Source organism: Bubalus kerabau, chromosome 5 (assembly GCF_029407905.1).
Source record: "Bubalus kerabau isolate K-KA32 ecotype Philippines breed swamp buffalo chromosome 5, PCC_UOA_SB_1v2, whole genome shotgun sequence".
NCBI lineage: Eukaryota > Metazoa > Chordata > Mammalia > Artiodactyla > Bovidae > Bubalus > Bubalus kerabau.
The window spans coordinates 101,547,189-101,566,485 of record NC_073628.1 but is presented as its reverse complement, the minus strand read 5'-3'; the positions used below and the strand labels follow the sequence as shown (position 1 = coordinate 101,566,485).

Below are 19,297 nucleotides of genomic sequence, written 5' to 3'. Positions count from 1 at the left end.
CTTAGCCACTGTTCAGGCTCAGCCTGGCAGCCAAGTCTCGTTGCCTCTGCCAGGCCCCACCCTGGGGCCGAGGGCAGAGGGGCCAAGCGCTCGCTCAGGAAGAGGCAGTTACAGGCACAGACCCCCAGCCTGCTGGCTGGCTTCCTTTCTATTTGTACTCTTCTGGGAACAAAATTCTTGTTCCTGCTAATAGAGTCTCAAAGATAGTCCAGAAGAGACATAACATACATCCTTGAGCCTGGTGGTTCAGATGGTAAAGAATTTGCCTGCAATGCGGGAGATCGGGTTTGATCCTGGGTTGGGATCCCCTGGAGAAAGGAATGGCAGAGGCATGACTGCGTGGCTAACACTTGGAGCCCAAAAAGAGAAATGAAGCTAACTCCCCTTGGAGCTTACTCCACTTGCTAGTGAAACAGGAAAAAGGTGCGGGCGCTTGCAGGGCCCTCCCCTCTTCCCTGCCATGACACCGGTTTCACTACCCCCTTCCAATGTTTCTACCATTTCTTCTAAGCATTCAAACCATTTCCTGGAATAAAATGGTCTATCTATATATGGAACAAAATGACACAAATTTACATTCTCAAAAATATTTATTGATACAGAAGTTCACATGTAAGTGAAAAAAGCTGGATAGAAAACATACATACAATTGGACAAACAGGTTTGTAAAACACACAAACGCACATGTGCAGTTTAGAAAAATACTGGGTGAGACAGGTCACGGCGTCAACAGTGATAACATGGTGGTGGACTTCAGGATCGTTTCCTACACAGGTGAGCTGACTGCAGGATTTTAAAAGCAATAGCAGGGCTTATGAAAAACTCCCAGGGGCAGGTGACGATGGGTGGGAGCCTGAGCAGGACCCACAGCAGGAAGAACGGTGCCACTGCCTGGGGGCCGTGGCAAGATGTTTTCAGATGTGAACACTGAGTTTCCACTCCGACCCAAGGTGACTCTGAGGAACACAGTCTTCCTCCTGTCTGCTAGGATTTACAACCCAGCCAGAGAAAGGCCAAAGGCCAGGAGTTACTGCTAGGCCTGCTGTGGATGCATTTTACGCCTTCCTCATGCAGGGACCGGAGAGAAGCGCCACCCACCCATCTTAAAGAAGGTCACAGGCTCAAGTGAAACACCCCTCAAAGCTACACTGGCAGGTGGTGGCCCAGTCAGGACACGGACTTGGAGCTCCAACATCACAGCCTGCCATGGTAACAGCCACATGGCCTCACCCAAATCTAAGGGAAAGAATGAGCAGACAATCTAAAAATCACCATTCCGTGTCACTTGGTCCTCCTCACACCATCTTCTGGGCAGAAACCTGAGTATCCGCGAGGGTGGGGACCTGCCCATCACAGGGGTCCTGATATCAGCAAGGGGGGCCCCTTGGCTCAGCTGGGGCCTCACCACGTCCTCTCCACCCCCATATCCTCTCCAGGTGGCCAGTCTCAAGAGTTTGTTTTCTCAAAAGTCATAATCCCAAGGCCAGCTCACCTACTCCTCTCCCCTTTCTCAAACTTCAGTTCTACACTGGGGTCTCCAAGGACAAACTGGTTCCTGTCCCCAAGACCTACCTGGGGACAGATGGGAACAACAGAACTACCTTTCTTCACAAAATTAAATCAACCCTAAAATTGGAGGATTTTTTTCCATTTTTCATGTTTACCTGACCTAAAAACAGGTCTGAAGAATTGATTTTAACAAACCACAAAATCAGTGATTGAGGGTTTCCATGTTCTAAATCAGATACTAATTTGATTTTCTTAAAATAAGTTATGTACCGCTTTGACAATCACACAGAAATGACTAAGAGTTGTTTGGTTTTTCACGTCCCACTCAGCATGCGGGATCTTAGTTCCTCGACCACGGATTGAACCCTTGCCCCCTGCCATGGAAGCGCAGCGCTCTAACCAATGGACCACTAGGGAGGTCCCAGGAGTATTTGCCAAGTGTATCTCCAACACAGAGCCCTCACTGGCCATCCTGAAGCAACACACGCTGTGGAAGTGACAGAAGCCTGAACCATCAACGCTGATTATCCAACAGGCCCACACCCAGGGTGTGTGCACCGCTGCCCGTCTGACTGGCACACCCAGGCGCTGACCACAGGGCCGTCTCCAGCATCTCTAGACGCTGAGAAAGGCCTCCAGGGGCTCCTCCGCCATCTCCAGCCCCGCGTGGCCAGCTGACCAATGGCTGACAGCTCCCTCTAGTGGCAACGCTGTTTTCCTTACCAATGGGGACTGACGGGCAACCTTAAAGGCCCGCAGGAAACAGCCCACCAGGACTTAATGAGTCAGGATTCAATGAAAATGCAAATGACAGATCACCACTTTCATTCTTCCCAAGACTTACTGCTAAAAACCTTAAGCATCACTGTAATGATACAGGAACTTGTGAAGAAGGCAAAAAAAGTTGATGGTGGATCGACTGCAAAAGTCACCGCAAGGCCAAGACAGAACATGTATGTACAAGTTAAACTTAGATATAAATAAGATGCAACTAAGAAACTAGACTTTAAATGGTCTCTGAATAGCAAAGCCGATCCTGGAGGGTGAAAAGGGCTCTATGAGATGAGGGATCGGCCCCCAGAACACTGAAGACAATGATGATCAACACCTTAAATGGACGTAAACCGTAAAAACCCTCATCCTAACAGTGGTCCTTCGAGGTGTCCTGCTCGGAAGCTGGAATGCAGAGCACCAGGACGAAATGCTGCTTCTGTAGGCATCTCAGGGTCCTAAACGCAGACACGATGTGATGTGAACTGGCCCGCCTGTTTACCAAACCATTTCCAACCCTGGAGGTTAAAGAATGCTGACTCCGGAGAGAAGATGAAGAAGGGGGGCCCGCCATTTCCTCCGAAGCCCCTGGGAGTCCAACACCACCACTGGCATGGAGCTCGTGTCCAGCCACCGAAACCAACAGCAGGAGCTGCTCCGCTGGGCCTTGGTCCAAACAGCCTGGTTTCTGACTCTGCTCACTGTGCGTTTCCATCTCAGATGAGAAGTCAATCAGGACAAACTGAGTTTTAAAGAGGCCCCAGGACAAGCTTCCTGGGTTTCAGAGCATTTTTTCAAGGTAAAATTTTTCAGCATCAGATTTTTAAAAGATGAAGGGTTCTTGAGGCAAACTTTTATCTATCAAACCTTGAATAAATTTAACACCAAATATAAGCATAATCCTCAACCCATGTGTATGGAAGAGGCCGGGGAGCATCCAGTGAGCAGGGCTGGGAGCACCCCCCAAGCGAGGACCACAGGGCAACTCTGTACCTTTCTATGCTCTCCATCCCACCAGATGTCCTGCTTTCCCCTTTGAGACATTTCTGTGGTCTGGTTTCTCTTATTTTTATCCAGATACCAGCAACCAGGTCCTTGAAAAACTTCATGAGGAATCGACCATGTTCTGTTTCAATGATGCACGAACTCGTCCCTGCTTCTTGATTCCTTTAGAAAACGAAACAGAAGACTAGGGAAAACCTCTGTCACGTCGATTAAAGAGTGTACGTACTCTAAATGCATCCATGAGCTACGTAGGAAACACTGCACTGTTTGCTACGTAAGCACGCTGTTCTGTTCACGGTCACAGAACCCCATCGTCCACTGATGCCAGGCTGGAGATGGTCAAGCTTTCTGGGAGGAAGGTCCTTCCTGTATTAAGAACATCAGTATGTTTTTCGATAGAACTTAGGTTTGGGATGTCCTTTCTCTTTATACGTTGCCCCACTTTCTCTTGCTCCAATTTTCTCTGATGCTCCAGGAAGTTTAAAATTATAATCTGTTGTGACATAAGGTATGGTCCCTTCGAGCCCACCCTGAAATGGAAACACAGAGAAAACATGTGGGAACACTTAGAATCTGGCCAAGATGGAAGAGAGTATTAGATCGCTCCTAAGATCCTTAGCTCCCCTTCCTTGGAAGGGCCCACTTAAATTTCAACCCCCCAAACATGTCCAAAAGCAAGAGATGGGGCTCTCTCTTGAATCAGCAGGTGACAAGGGGGATACCGGCTGCCTCCTCAGCTGCCTACAGGTCTTGCCGTTTGATTTGGGGCCACACGGATGCCCTTGGCCAACGTGACCTTCCGTGACCTTCCCACAGGAGCCTATGAAGACTGTCTTCAGGAAGGGTCACCTTGGGGTCACCACCTCTGCCCTTTTTCTCCCACACCCATGCCTGAGATGACGGCTCCACCCGGGGCTCCTGCCCAAGGTGATGGGGACTCACACCCGAGACCTTCAGGCCATGCAGACATGTCACCCGGCCTTGTCCATCTCTATGAAGGAGTGTAAGCTTCCCAAACAAGAACCTGCTCTGTGACTCCCGGCCCAACTTCAGGTCCACACTTTGCCATGGACATGGCCAGCGAGCTCCAGGGCTGTACACACCTGGCTCTTGAGAACACACTGTGGGATGTTCACGGCCCCAACCAGCAGACAGTTCACGTGTCTCAGCTCCTCTGGGGGCACGGGAGTGAGGATGTGGTAAAGCCTCTTCTCCATGTCGATCCCCCTGCAAATCCCTTGAAGACACACAACACACAAGATTATCCTCCCCACCACTCAGAACTGCAGAACGGCTTATGAGTTTTCTAACGTCCTTGGTGCTACAGTGGAGAGGAATCCATCTGCCAATGCAGGGGACATGGGTTCCATCCCTGGTCCAGGACGATTCCATGTGCCGCGGAGCAACTAAACCCGTGCCCCGCAACTACCGAGCCCCTGCGCATGGTGAGAACAGATGAGATTGAGGAGTCTGACACTCTGAAACCAGAAGGCAACAGGCTGGTGTGTGGACTGTGATAAACGAAATGAAGGGGTGCCAAGCAGGACCCAGGGGCCTGACCCAAATACAGAGTGAATCTTTCAAGGACCATTCACGGCCAATGCAGGGTAGGAGGAGGAGTTGCGGGCGGAATGTCAGGGAACGGCTGATGGATCTATCAGGACCTCAGTGTTGGAGTGAAGTCTTAGATGCCAGGGAGACAGCTAAGCAGAAAAGTGACTGGTAACATGGGCTTGGAGCTCTGATGCTGTGCTGGAGAGCATGTACAGAGGTCAGCCTACAGTGGACTGAGAGCCGCAGAAAACATGTAAGATGAGAGGGAGGCCTGGCCAGGCCTTGAGGACTCCTGTGTTTAGAGGAGCTGGCAGGGCAAGCAAAGAAGAACCGCTTCCTTCCTGCCCCCTACCTCCCAGGGCCTACTTCACAGAGGACAGACAAGCTCTCTGACCACTCCAGGTAAGTGACAGCAACAAGGTCAAGCCCCGCTAATCTACAGCTGCTCAGGTGGGTCAATTTCAGTAGGTTTACACTCAGATTTTCCTCTCAGACTCACCAAACCCCACACAATCGCAGATGGGACTCTGGGCAAGCAGGATGGGCCCGCTGGCGTATCCCCTGACGTCATCCAAGATCTTGCAGAGCCCGACCCAGCTGGCATTCACGGCGTACAGGATGTGGGTGGGGGCCACATCAGCGTGGATGATCCGGAGCGCGACGGCATTGAAAGGGACCTGGAGGACACACACGCACCCCCTCCAGTGATCTGACTCCAAAGACTACTTGTGTCAGTAGTTTCTACAAGCTGACGAGTCAGCTATCTGAAGTTTTATCTGCCAAACTGCCCACCAAAACATATCTAAACGGAATAGAAATTGTTTAGTGTTTCACTGCTTTAGACTGAGAACCAAGGAAAATTACACAAAGCTCATGCACACCAACAACACTTGCTGGAAATCTAAATTGAATGCCTGCAACTCTGCCTAAAGAGACACATGAGACGCAAATTTGGGGACATTGGCATGAGCTGAAGGTAGGAGGGAGACTGAAAACTCATCACCAACAGGTCTTTGGGTGGAAGAAAGTAAACACCCACAGAGTGAGGAGAAGCCCCTAAGGGAATTACTGAATTAAGAAAATGGACCACCTTCCTGGCACACAGTAAAGGACTACCTTTAACATGTAGCTCTCTGGGTAACTACACACTTTTAAAATAGCCAGATAAGTTTCAAGTCCAGTTACAGGGCATTGCCAATGAGTATAAACTAGAGCAAATCACCCAAAAAAACTGCCTTGGGTTCTTCAGTGGAGAGGGCTTGGAAGCCTGGGACCAATCTCACCAGTGGGCTTGGGCAACATGCTGCTGCCCCCTACCCCACACTCCCTGGTCATGGTCCCTGCCTGTGTGACCTCTGCCCAGCATCTCCACCTGCCTGCCTGCGCCCAGTCTTCTAGCTGTAAGTGGGGTGTGTACCAGCACCTTCCCCACAGGCTCAACAGAGCACCTGGCCCACTGTGTGCTCAGCACTGCGCAGGCCATACAGTGGAGTGAGGGCTCTGGTCCAGAGTCAGGCCACCTGGGCGCCAGCCAGTCCCAGCCCAGACTTTTCCTACGTCCTGTGGGCAAGCTGAGTCTGCCCCCGGCCTCAGTTCCATCATCTGTAAAGTGGGGGTAATAACAGGGCCTCGGTGAGTAGAGGACAGCACAGCACAGGGTGAGCACTTAGAAATGATACCTGTTGCTATTTGATTCTTCCATCATCTGGGACCCTAATACTATGGTGGTTTCTTCCCAAAACAGTCCTTCAGAGATTGGAATCCAAGATGCACATATTTTAGAGCTAGAATCAACCTGTGACAATATCTGAAACACGTTACGAGTGCCCTCTGGGCACACGCGCATCTACGAGGCCCATCACCACCACTCACAGCCCGAGTCACACGCGGCCAGTCGGCAGAAGGGTGGAGCTGGGCTGCAGGGTGTGGTCCCAGGGCCACCTCTGGTATCAGGCAGAACATTCCTGGTCAGGATGGAAACCAGGGTCAGCCCCTCTGGAGGTGGCTCCACTCCCACCAGATCCCTCAGCTCCCGACTGTAAAATGGGCACAGTCGGCACATCAACACCTCAGGGCTGAGGATGACATGAGTGAAGGGGTATAAAGAGGTGAGACGGGCACACAGGAAGCCGGACAGTCCCCCTGAGAGCTCAGGTTACCTGATAGGGGGTCAGACCGTGTACGGCACACAGTGGCTTCGGCACTGGGGGCTGCAACTGGCTCAGGTAACCCAGCACTGCCAGCTCACGGAGGATCCTGTTATGTGACTCTCTGAAAAGCAATCAGAGGGTGAGAGGCGCCTCCCGCTGTGATTCTCTGAAAAGCAATCAGAAGCTGAGAGGCCCGCCTCCCGCTGTGACTCTCTGAAAAGCAATCAGAAGCTGAGAGGCGCCTCCCGCTCCGAGACAGGGCCCACCTGTCCTGGCACAGCCCACGTCCCAACCTCGTGACGGTAGACCTTGCCTCTCCATAAACCCACAGGAGATCCTTCAGGTCAAAGCTCCTAGAGGGGCAAGCTGATCTGGAGGCCAATTCTGGGCATTTCCACTGGCAAAGGAACCATTCGGAACAGACCTGACTCTTCTCTGTAAACAGGTAGCTCTGACAGAGATCTGAAAGATTTTAGGGGACTGACCCCTTTGAAGGAATCGAGGACAGAAGGCCTTGTCAGACTGAAGAAAATGGAATTCTCCAGCCACGGTGGTTTGCTTACCTATTCCTGGACGTTTTTCCAGTCACAAACTCTGACTTCACGAACATCAGCTTGTATCCCGTAGACATAACTGGACTCTCTTTTTCTTCGTCAGCAAACTCCAAACTCTCAGCAAATTCGGGCAGGTGGAAACCTCTGTTTCTGACTCTGGACCTGCGTCTTGTGTACAAGCCGTCCATGTCGTCCACGAAATCGGGGGTGAGGTCTGGCATGTATTTACTCCGGTCCGAGCTAAACTGGACGACGTGGCTGGGTGACAGCAGGCGGATCAGGTCAATGAGAAGCAGGAGACCCTGGTCTGCGAGGAAGTAAACGACAGAGCCCAGTCAGTGCACATGGGTGGTGATGTGTGCCCATGAGAGGCTGAGACGAGGAGCCTCCTAAGGACCGGGCTTCAGCGCTAACGTCTAAAAGCCAAGCACGCACCCGTTCCCATCATCCAACACTTTCTGCCAGATACGCCTCCATGGACTTACCTGCCACCCAGCCCATGGTGTTGATGATAAGAGGGGACTCTCGCTTGTAGGAGCTGAAAACGTACTTTATTACCTCAATATAGTTTTCAAAGTTGTTTTTACAAGAAGTTTTCCCATAATAGACCATTTTCTGGGGTGTCCTCTGGTGGGTGAAAGGTGGTCCTAAGAAGATAAAGGTGAGAGTCATTAATCCATGAGAACCTAAGAGGTGGCAAGGGTTATGGTCCAGCCATGATCCCTGACAAAGCTGCTCAGGAAATCTGAGCCCATCGGACCCCTACAAATAGCTATGCTCTCACTTTTGGAAATCTAAGCTTTCAACTTCAAACACAGACACGCCTGCATTTATACACAGTTAATCCCAACTACGTCCTAATATGGTCATTCATTCAACAAACATCTACCGGGTGTCTGCTGCATGCTGGGCATTGTTCTAGATACTTAGGACACATTTGTGAACAGAAAAAACACCCCCACAGGGCGTACACACAATAATTAATACAACAGTAATCACTTGCTGGAATACAGTACTTGCCATGTCCTACATGTGCTACACAGAGTCTCTAGTTTTCATAAACCCCTATGACACAGGTAGTATTTACTTTCTCGATTTTTACAGACCTTGACCAAGGTCACACAGCTAGTAGGGATCAGTGGGACCTGAACTCAAGCAGCCCAGCTTTAGAGGACACACCCTCATCAAAACAGCAGTCTGTCCCATCCCCTCTGGTCAGGGCTGCGGCCGGGGCCAGCGCTCATGGCAGGCAGGTGACCAGGACCACGGCGCAACACAGTCACAAGGGCCTCGGTCAGTGTGGCTGGTGCGAGGCCACCTAGGGAAGAGCTGGCAAGGCGCCCCTCAAACTTGGAGTCAGGGGACCTGGGGCAGCCCACAACTGAGAGAGGCCTGCATGGTCTAGGGACTGAGCAAGTGCAAAAGGAATGAACAAATATGTAAGTACACTGAGAATAAGCACAGCCAGGGTTCTCACCACTGGAAAAGGGGCTGATAAATGTGGAAGGGGGAAGGTTAACTAGGAGGCACCCTGGGTGTGAGATTAGGATCTGAATGATCACAATTCCTCACTGGTCCAGTGGTTAGGACTCTGTGCCTCTACTGCAGGGGACCGGGTTGGATCCCTGGTCAGAGAACAAGATCCCAAAAGCCATGGAGATTGGCCAAAAAAAAAAAAGAAAAGAATGATCAGTGCAAATTCATGGCTCTTAATAAACAGAAACCTATACAAAGACATAAAAATATGTATTTACATATATGTGTACAAGTACGTACACATATTATGTATGTACATATATGACATGTATGGGTTTAAGTATATGTATATTCCCTAACTGTCATGTATGGATGTGAGAGTTGGACTGTGAAGAAGGCTGAGCGCCGAAGAATTAATGCTTTTGAACTGTGGTGTTGGAGAAGACTCTTGAGAGTCCCTTGGACTGCAAGGAGATCCAACCAGTCCATTCTGAAGGAGATCAGCCCTGGGATTTCTTTGGAAGGAATGAGGCTGAAGCTGAAACTCCAGTACTTTGGCCACCTCATGCGAAGAGTTGACTCATTGGAAAAGACTCTGATGCTGGGAGGGATTGGGGGCAGGAGGAGAAGGGGACGACAGAGGATGAGATGGCTGGATGGCATCACCGACTCGATAGACATGAGTCTGAGTGAACTCCGGGAGTTGGTGATGGACAGGGAGGCCTGGCGTGCTGCGATTCATGGGGCCGCAAAGAGTCGGACACGACTGAGCGACTGAACTGAACTGAACTAACTGTCCACCGAGGGGCTTTGGAAGCAATGACGCCCAGAAGAAAACAAAAACACCACACCTAGTTAGATTACAAAACACTATCTTAAGCAACTGATCAAAGCTAACATCTCTGGTAACAGGACAAACTGACAGTGTGTTGATATGACACAGAGAACACAGCGTCACTTCTAGACCTAAAGATGGGAAAACCCACAAATGTACTCTTCAAACTGTCAAGGTCATAGAAGATTAGAAAAACCAGATAACAGTCTCCATATTAAAGAAAACTAAAGGTTTTTAAGTGCGCACTGGGCCTACACAGATGACTGAGACAAAAGGGACAAAACCGAGTAACTACACTATAGCAATGTCGCCATCCTGATTTTGGTGGTTGTATTTATGATGATGTACCAGTGTCCTTGTTTTTAAAAATATGGTAAAAAGGGGGGGGGGGGGAATTAAATAGGACAGAGAAAATGTAAAAAGAGGAACAATGAAATCAGCTAAAAGAGAGGAATTTCCTGGCGGTCCAACAGTTAGGACTCTGCGCTTCCACTGCTGGGAGCCTGGGTTTGATCCCTGATTGGGGAATCTAAGCTCCCACAAGCTGCACTGCATGTGCAGTGCAAAACAACAACAACAACAAAATTATTAAAAAAGAAAAACAAAACACACACCACATACACACACACAAAAACTTTTTAAATAAGAAAAAACAAACAACAAAATCGCACAAAAATCAGTATGTTCCTACATACCAGCAATTAACAATCTGAAAAGGGAATTAGAATAGCAATTGCATTTACAATAACTACAGAATTAAATCCTTAGAAGTGAATCTAATCAAGGAGGTAAAATATTGCTGAAAGAAATTAAAGAAAACATAAAAAATTAGAAAGACATCCTGTGTTCATGGATAGGAAAATGTTAATACTACGTCATCTACAGATTGAATGCAATCCTTGGGACTTCCCTGGTGGCCCAGTGATGAAGACTCTGCTTCCATTGCAGGGCGTAAGTTCAATCCAAGGTCGGGGAACTAAGATCCCACATGCCTCACCACCCAGCCAAGTGAAAAACAAGATTGAATACAATCCCAGTCAAAATTCTAACAGCCCTTTCCCCAGAAATGAAAAAGCCTATTCTAATATTCATATGGAATTGCAAAGGGTCTCAAAATGACCAATCTTGAGAAAGAATGAAGCTGGAGGATTCACATTTCCCAATTTTGAACTTCTTACAAAGGTACGGTAATTAAAAGTGTGGTAGTGGCCTAAGGGCTATGTGTAAACCAATGGAATAAAGAGCACGAAAAAAAAAAAATCCTTGCATGCACGTGCTTCCCAGGTGGCGCTAGTGGTAAAGCACCCACCTGCCAACGCAGGAGACACAGAACTGTAGGTTCCATCCCTGGGTTGGGAAGATCCCCTGGAGGAGGGCATGGCAACCCACTCCAGTATTGTTGCCTGGACAATCTCATGGACAGAGAAGCCTGGTGGGCTACAGACCATGGGGTCGCAAAGAGTCGGACATGACTGAAGCAACTCAGCACGCACTGATGTATGGATGTGTGGTCAGATGATTTTCAACATGGGTGTCAAGACCATTCATTGTGGAAAGAACAAATAGATAGTGAAAACTGGACATCCGTGTACATAAGGACGAAATGAGACCCTTCTCTTGTGTCAAACACAAAATGTAACTCAAAATCATCAAAGACCTAAGTGCTAGAGGTAAAACTTGCAGAATTCCTAGAAGAAAACATTACGTAAAATCTTTATGAGACTAGATTTAGTAACAACTTCATGGATGATCCAAAAAGCATAGGCAGCAAAAACATAAAAATTAAGAACTTTTGTGCATTTAAGGATATTGTCAAAAACAAATAAAATGACAAAGTATCTGCAAATTGCATATCTAGCAAAGAATTAACATCCAGAATATATACAGAACTCCTAAAACTCAACAAAAACAAAGAACCCAATTCAACAGTGGGCAAAGGACTAAAACAGCCATTTCTCCCAAGCAGACGTACAAATGGCCAATAAACATATGGAAAGAGGCTTAACACCATTAGTCATTAGGGAAATGCAAACCAAGACCAAAAAGAGATTACTTCCATCCACAAGAAAGGCCATGATCAAAATAACAAGTGTTGTTGAAGATGTAGAGAAATCAGAACCCTTGTGAATTACTGATGGGAACGTAAAACAGTGCAGCTGCTGTAGAACAGTCTGGCAGTTTCTCAAAAAGTTAAACATGACCACTCGTGGGTGTGTATGTATGTGTGTATATATATCCAAAGGAATTGAAAGCGGTGACTTGAAAAGATAGTTGTAACCAATATTCATGGCACCATTAGTCACAACAGGCAGAAAACTAGAACCAATACAGGGGCTTCCCTGGTAGTCCAGTGGTGGAATCTGCCTGCCAATGCCAGGGACAGAGTTTGATCCGTGATGATGCCACATGTCGTGGAGCAACTAAGCCCTGGCGCCCTAGAGCCCGTGCACTGCAACAAGAGAAGCCACCACAATAAGAAGCCTGCCCACCACAACAACGAGTAGCCCCCACTTGCTGCAACTCGAGAAAGCCCATGTGTAGCAATGAAGACCCAGCACCATCAAAAATAAATAAATAAAAACACAGTTAAAAAGATAGACAAAATGTGATACACATACATTGGAATGATTTTCAACCACAAGAAGGAGTTAATTTTGATATATGCTACAACTCAATGGACATGAGTCTGAGCAAGCTCCGGGAGATGGTGAAGGACAGGGAAGCCAGGCGTGCTGCAGTCCATGGGGTTGCAAAGAGTCGGACATGACTGAAGTACCAAACAATATGAACAGACCTTGAAACCTTATACTTAGTGAAAACAGCCTGACACAGGAGCACAAGTACTGTATGATTTCACTTAGATGAGGTGCCCAGAACAGGCAGATTCACAGGGAGGGCCAGGCAGCACACCAGAGGTCCTCAGAGGCTGGAAGGGGATGCACTGTTATTTAATGGACACAGCATTTCAGTCCAGGACAAGGAAAATGTTTTGGAGGTAGACAGTGATAATGATTATACAGCGCTTCGAATGTGTTTGATGGCATGGTACTGTACATGTATCAATAGTCAAAATGATAAATAACATGTTATGTACATTTTTGTATTAAAAAAAGCAGCATGGGACTCTGATTTGGATTCTGAAACATAAAAAGGGTATTAATAGGGTAACTAATGGATTTTGAAAAAATCTATAGATTAGTTAATAGTATTATATCAATGTCAATTTCTTGGTTGAGATCATTGTGTAGCATTATGTAAGATGCTCATATTAGAGGAAAGTGTTTCTAATTTACATAAAATAAAAGGGATGGTAGTTCCATTTATTAAAATAGAACCCTAGAAAGGTATCATTGGGTTTTTAGGGGGTTTTTTTTTGAGACCAGAGGAATTCTTATGGGAAGACCATAAGTTTCATGGGGAGATGTATTCATCTTTTTATATTTTATACTTTTGTACTCTTTGACTTTCTTGTATCATTACTTTTGTACTGTGTAAAACCAAGACATTTAAGAAATGCAGAATACATACCTAGAACTGGTTCTGTAATATTAAGCAAAGAAATGCAACCTGGAGGAGTAAATTCTGTCTGCCCCAGATCACATTCCAAATAATCAACGCAGGATATACTGAAAATTAAAAAGAAAGAAATCTTAACTCATTTTATTTACCATGTCCAAGGTAAATCAGAACATAAAGATTTTGTGTGACACACGGGCATACCCCACCCCGCACAGCCTTGCAGGCAGAATGCTCCGAAGATGATACCAGCATAGAGAAAATATCAGTGAAGAGAAAACGGGATGCAGGCCTGGCTACAGTGTCCATTTGCTATATGGATACAACTCTGCCTTTCCTCAAACTTTATTTTTTAAATACGACAGACTTTATCCCTGCTCTGACTCTCTGGGTTTGGACAAAAACAGATTCTGAGATCAACTGATGGCTCTCGTGAGCTCTCCGACAGGCAAGGTGGGCACACCTGAGAGTGCCATAGCTGCACCCCAAACGGCACAACCAGGAGGCCCCCCTCGGCTAAGCGGCTCTGTACAGACTTGCATGTCATCTCTATGGAGGAGCTGAGATGCGATCCCGTCTAGCTTCTCAAATCACAAATCCTACTTCCTGCTGAAAGTCTGGCAATATGTCACAACAGGATTAAAAACACTCTTACCTATTTAACAGCTGGTTAATGAGGTATCTATTAAATGTTGACTTTCCAATGTCCTGGCAGCCACAAACCAGAATGACGGGACAGCTGTCTGCTTCTTCTGGAGGGGAAACAAACATTGACCCCTGACATGAGCTGTCATCTTTAGGACTCTGATCATGAACAGTAATCCTCTGAGGCTCTGGTGGACGAACGCTAGACTACATCAGTTTGTATCACTCACCGCTAGAAATGCTCACTAACTCTTCCATGACTGCAAAGGCGCTCTCCGTTAAACGCAAGCCAGTTTTTTTTTTCTCTCTTCTAATACCCACAGATCTCAAGGCAAAATACTCAGAGTTAATCTGTAAAGTCCGGACCTGAAAATGATAACATAATGTGCTTCTTTTACTTTGGTTCAAAATTAATAAGCCTCAAATAGTTGTGAGCTACAAAAGATAACTTTGGGGACTTCCTTGGTGGTCCCATTGGCTAAGACTCCACACCCCTAATGCAGAGGGCCCGGGTTTGATCCCTGGTTAGGGAACTAGATCCCACAAGCCACAAATGGGACTTTGTATGCCATAACTAAACATCCTGAGAGGTGCAACTAAGACCTGTTGAGGCTAGATAAATAAACATTAAAAAGGAGAAAAAAGATAACTCTGATCCCTCCTTTCGTCTCACCACTCAGTTGATTCTCAACTATCAATCTCTGAGGGCAAAATAAGAACATCTTATAAAATGAGATAATCTAAAGGTTACTCTCTGCCTTATATGAAAATACAATTCCAGAATGTACTAACACATAGGCATGGGGGGAGGAGGAAGTTATCCAAAAAAGATCATAAGGAATCTAAATAGTGGTGCTTGAGTAAGTTGCAGGAAAACAAAACAAAACTGAAAGTAAGTAAAAAAGAACAAGTTTGATCACAGCACCTGAAACACTCACTGCCAGGTGGGGTCTCCATGTCCACCGCTGTGGCCCTCCGTGGCCCTCCCAGGCTGCTAGATTCTGCACTGGACTAAATTAACGTGACCGCAGGAGCCCATGCATCATCCTGCCCGCATTTCTTAGCTTCTCCTTCCATGTCAAACCCCCAACCCCTGCCTACTCCCTATGCCTCCGCTCAGTGATCCCCCGAACCATTTCACAGAGTAAGAGGAAACAATCAGAAGAGAGCTTCCCTTCTCCATCCCTGTCCTGGGCATTTCCTCCAGCCACTCTCAAGGAAGCGCCTCTGCTCCCAAGGCCAACAGACCACACAGACACTGGAACCCCTCCCTCCATCCTCTCCCCACAGCACCATCAGCGTGCTCTTCTGTGGCTTTTTCCTACAAGCTGTGTTCAAGCATGTGGTTCTTTCCATCCATCTTAACAAAACCCAGAACTCTCTTGACCAGGTTTACTCTTCCAACCTGTTTCATCTCTTTCTTTCCTTTATAGCTAAACTCTCTAAAAGCAAAATCCCTAACCACTGAACCCTTGAGCTCCTCCTTCCCCAGCCCTTGATTCCATTCCAATCAGGCTGGTCTGCTCAGCAATGCCATAAAACCACCCTGTCCAGAAGGTGAGCCTGCACGCAATTCCTTTCTCAGGCTTCATCTCACCATCAGCAACGTCGGGCACCCCCACTTCCTTCAGAGGCTCCCTGATTACACTCACCTGCTCTCCTTTAACATGAGCACTACCACTCCTCAGTCTCTCTGTTGCTCCTCAGGCTCAGACCTTGAACTTATCATTTCTACCTGCATCAACTTCTCGGTGTCATTATCCCATCTCATGGGCTTTGGAACCCTATTCTGATAAGAACAGATACTACACTTGATCTTAGTCCAAAGGCCAAGAAGCGATGGAACCCTATTCTACTGAAAGCACCCAAATTTACATTTGAAACCTCTTCTCTGGGCTTCCTGGGTGGCTCAGTAGTAAAGAACCCTCCTGCCAATGCAGGAGACATAAGAGACACAGGTTCAATCCCTGGGTCAGGAAGATCCCTTGGAGGTAGGCATGGCAACCCATTCCAGTATTCTTGCCTGGAGAATCCCATGGACACAGAAGCCTGGCTGCAGTCCCTAGGGCTGCAAAGACTCAGACACAACTGAAGTGACTCAACACACACCCATGCACACAACCTCTTCTCTGAATTTGACTCACACATTCAACCGCCCAGCAGGCATCTCCAACTGGATGTCTAAGAGGCATCTTTCAGCTACTGACCTAAGTCTCCTCCTACAGCCCCATGTCTCGGCGCACTCAGACAGTCCGGCCAAAAAACCTGCTGCTGCTCCCTGATTCCTCCTCACATCTCACATGAAGTCTGATGTTCCTATAGATTTGGCTCAATTTACTGGCTCATGGGAGACAATTTTAGGAACCAATCTGACTTCAGGAAATTAATAGTAAGGACATCAAAAATTTGGAAATGAGGAAAGGAAGAGATGGGAGAAAGTGTAAGTATGCCGAAATTACTCAGAATTTATAAAGAATTCATACTGTCTCAAGTTAGTGAATCAAAATATAAAGATAACCATTTTAAAAATATCAAAAGGCATTTAATCAACTATAACAGAAAATGGTGACTTTATCTGGGGAATGAAGCTAAGTGGGGTAGAAGAGACAATTTTTCCGATATATCCTTCTATTGACTTTTTTTACTGTACACACGTGTTAAATTCTGTATAACCTACAGCACAACATGACAGACAGATAAGACTAGGGGCATCCTACATAGTCATCTGACTGTTTTGGTGAAAGTAATGAACAAAACTCTGAATGAAAACTGGTTCTACCTCTTGTACGAAAATGTAAGATAAACCTGGATGGCTGATTATAAAGTTCACGGTGGAGGTTTTCAGACGTTCCAGCAACACGATGGAACACAGAGGAGAAAAACTGCTCATCAAACAATATCTGTCATCTGTAAAGAGAGACATAAGCTGCCTTAGAAACAGCACTCCATCAAACGCTATGCCCCGCGGGACTTTCCTCTCCTCTGCTAAAGTCCACACCTTTTGAGACTAGGAATTATGTATGAGAGCCTTTTTCAGGAGGCCATACTGCATGACAGAAACACACCTGGATGGAGAAATCAATCCAGGTTTGTTACCTAAACACTGTGTGGCCTTGGGTGGCTTTCCTCATCTGTGAAATGGTAAAAATAGCTTCACTCTCCAGACCTTGGTGAGGGTTTAAATACATATAGTAAAGAGTGCAAGTGTGAGGCCACAGTAAACAACTAAAAATTATTCGCCTTGGGTCTTCCCTGGTGCTCCAGTGGTTAAGACTCCAAGCTTCCACTGTAGGGGACATGGCTTCTATCAAGGGAACTAAGACCCCACATGCTGCAGGGTGCGGACAAAAAAAAAAAAGTTTTTGCCTTATTATGATACATCCTCAGTAAGTCACTCAGTTCTCTTCATTACCTTGGTTCAGATAAGGTCTGAGCAGAACTCGGGCTTCTCTTTTCATCTCCTTCTTGCTTTTCTCATGCACTGAATAATGAACAGCATTGATGGTCAGGCGAGAGTGGGTGTAGGTGGAGAAGACATTTTGGGCAGGCTGGCCCTGGCTGATGGTAAAACCAAACACCTGCACCTGGCCGTAGAGGCAGGTCACACGACAGATCCCACTAAAAGTAAAGCCCTAGAGGGGACGAAAAAAGAAAGGAAAAATAAGGTTACAGATTCTGCTACCAATGACAGAAAACTTCTAAGATTTTAATTGGCTCTTCAGGTTATCAAAAGGAGATGAATTTAAAAAAGAGAGAGATGAATTGCTAAGTAACAGAATAACTTGTAGGTAATGATGTATTTTAAACTAATAGATTAAAATGTGAATACTTTTAATCTAAGATCATATCCTGGAGCAGCCAAAGGGACAGTCTGATGCACACTGACCTAAGGGGGCCCCCTGAACTTAGTTCTGCTGTTCTCACGGCTCCCTGTCCTTACAAAGCTACAGTGCGGGGGACCTCCCAGACTAACGTCCAGGTGAAGGGTTTGACTGCTGGCTCTGCTTCCACTTATATCTTTCCGGCAGGTTACTTGAGCAATGTTCTGTGTTTTTTTTTTTAAACATTTCTAGTGGTAATGACTCCATAGAGCATGTAGCACTAAATGAGTTCAGATACCCACAACACTTAGAGCCTGACGTTTCTGAGCACTCGATAAATGCAACCTATTATTACTATTAAAGTCCTTTCAGCCCCAAAGACGGAGAAAGCAATGGCACCCCACTCCAATACTCTTGCCTGGAAAATCCCATGGACGGAGGAGCCTGGTGGGCTGCAGTCCATGGGGTCGCTAAGAGACGGACACGACTGAGCGACTTCACTTTCACTTTTCACTTTCATGCACTGGAGAAGGAAATGGCAATCCACTCCAGTGTTCTTGCCTGGAGAATCTCAGGGACGGGGGAGCCTAGTGGGCTGCTGTCTATGGGGTCGCACAGAGTCGGACACGACTGAAGCGACTTGGCAGCAGCAGCAGCCCCAAAGACCTAGAATTCCCTCAGGAGGATCCTTGTTACCCTCTGTCCAGCACCACAGCCCGAGGAATGCGCCTGACCCGCGGACAGAGTACCCGCAGGGGGAAAAGGGCCTCTCCCAGCCTGCAGCTCCCGGGGCTGTATCCCCATCCTCCCGCGCTGCCCGCCCGGCTCCCCCGGCGCGACCCACCTGCCCCAGCGGCAGCAGCAGGACAGCGCGGCCCGAGCCAGCCGGCCGCACCGGCGGGATGGGGAGGATCGCGGGACCACTCGGGACCGGGTCTTCGGCCGGCTCGGGGCTGGAGGCCCGCCTGCGAGCCGAGATCTTCAGCCTCTGGAGCGCCGCGTCGCCGGACACCAGACAGCCGCCCTGCAGCCAGTCCGAGCCGGCTGCCTGGGCCTGCAGCAGCCGTCGCCGAAGCCGCCTTCGGCTGCGCCAGCGCAGGTTCCGGAGCCGGCGGCGGGGCCGGCGGCTGAGGATGAGCTGGGGCCGGGCCTTGCGGGCCCGCAGCCACGTGTGGCGGGAGGGAACCCGCTTGAGCAGCAGTAAGGAGTCCGCCATGCTGGCTGCCGGGGCCGGTCGCTCGAGAATCTCGCGAGATCCCAACGCTCCGCCCTGAGGCCCGTCAAGGGTCTGGAAGGCGCGGGCGCCCTCTGCCGGTAGTCTTGGCGGCGCACCTTGGCCTCCGCAGGCGCAAGTGTGACTCAGGCCCGCTGAAGGTGGTGAAACCTAGGGAAAGCCTGGGCGACACCCGGCCAGGCAGTCCCAACGACAGCCCCATTTACATTATGCAAAAGCCTCACCCC

At 48.0% G+C, this 19,297-nt stretch overlaps 1 protein-coding gene and 1 pseudogene across 1 annotated transcript; both read right to left on the bottom strand.

Annotated features, from left to right (window-relative positions):
- Nucleotides 1-571: 571 nt before the first annotated feature.
- Nucleotides 572-19,111, bottom strand: NOL9 (nucleolar protein 9). Its single transcript, XM_055582430.1, has 12 exons — nucleotides 18,681-19,111; nucleotides 17,428-17,647; nucleotides 16,795-16,922; nucleotides 14,246-14,381; nucleotides 14,026-14,122; nucleotides 13,383-13,480; nucleotides 8,029-8,190; nucleotides 7,553-7,850; nucleotides 6,999-7,110; nucleotides 5,339-5,516; nucleotides 4,389-4,522; nucleotides 572-3,815 (listed from the first exon to the last, which is right to left on the bottom strand). The coding sequence occupies exons 1-12, from the start codon at nucleotides 19,050-19,052 to the stop codon at nucleotides 3,666-3,668; spliced, it is 2,085 nt and encodes a 694-aa protein (XP_055438405.1). The 5' UTR covers nucleotides 19,053-19,111; the 3' UTR covers nucleotides 572-3,665.
- Nucleotides 15,710-15,856, bottom strand: LOC129654423 (uncharacterized; annotated as a pseudogene).
- Nucleotides 19,112-19,297: the final 186 nt, after the last annotated feature.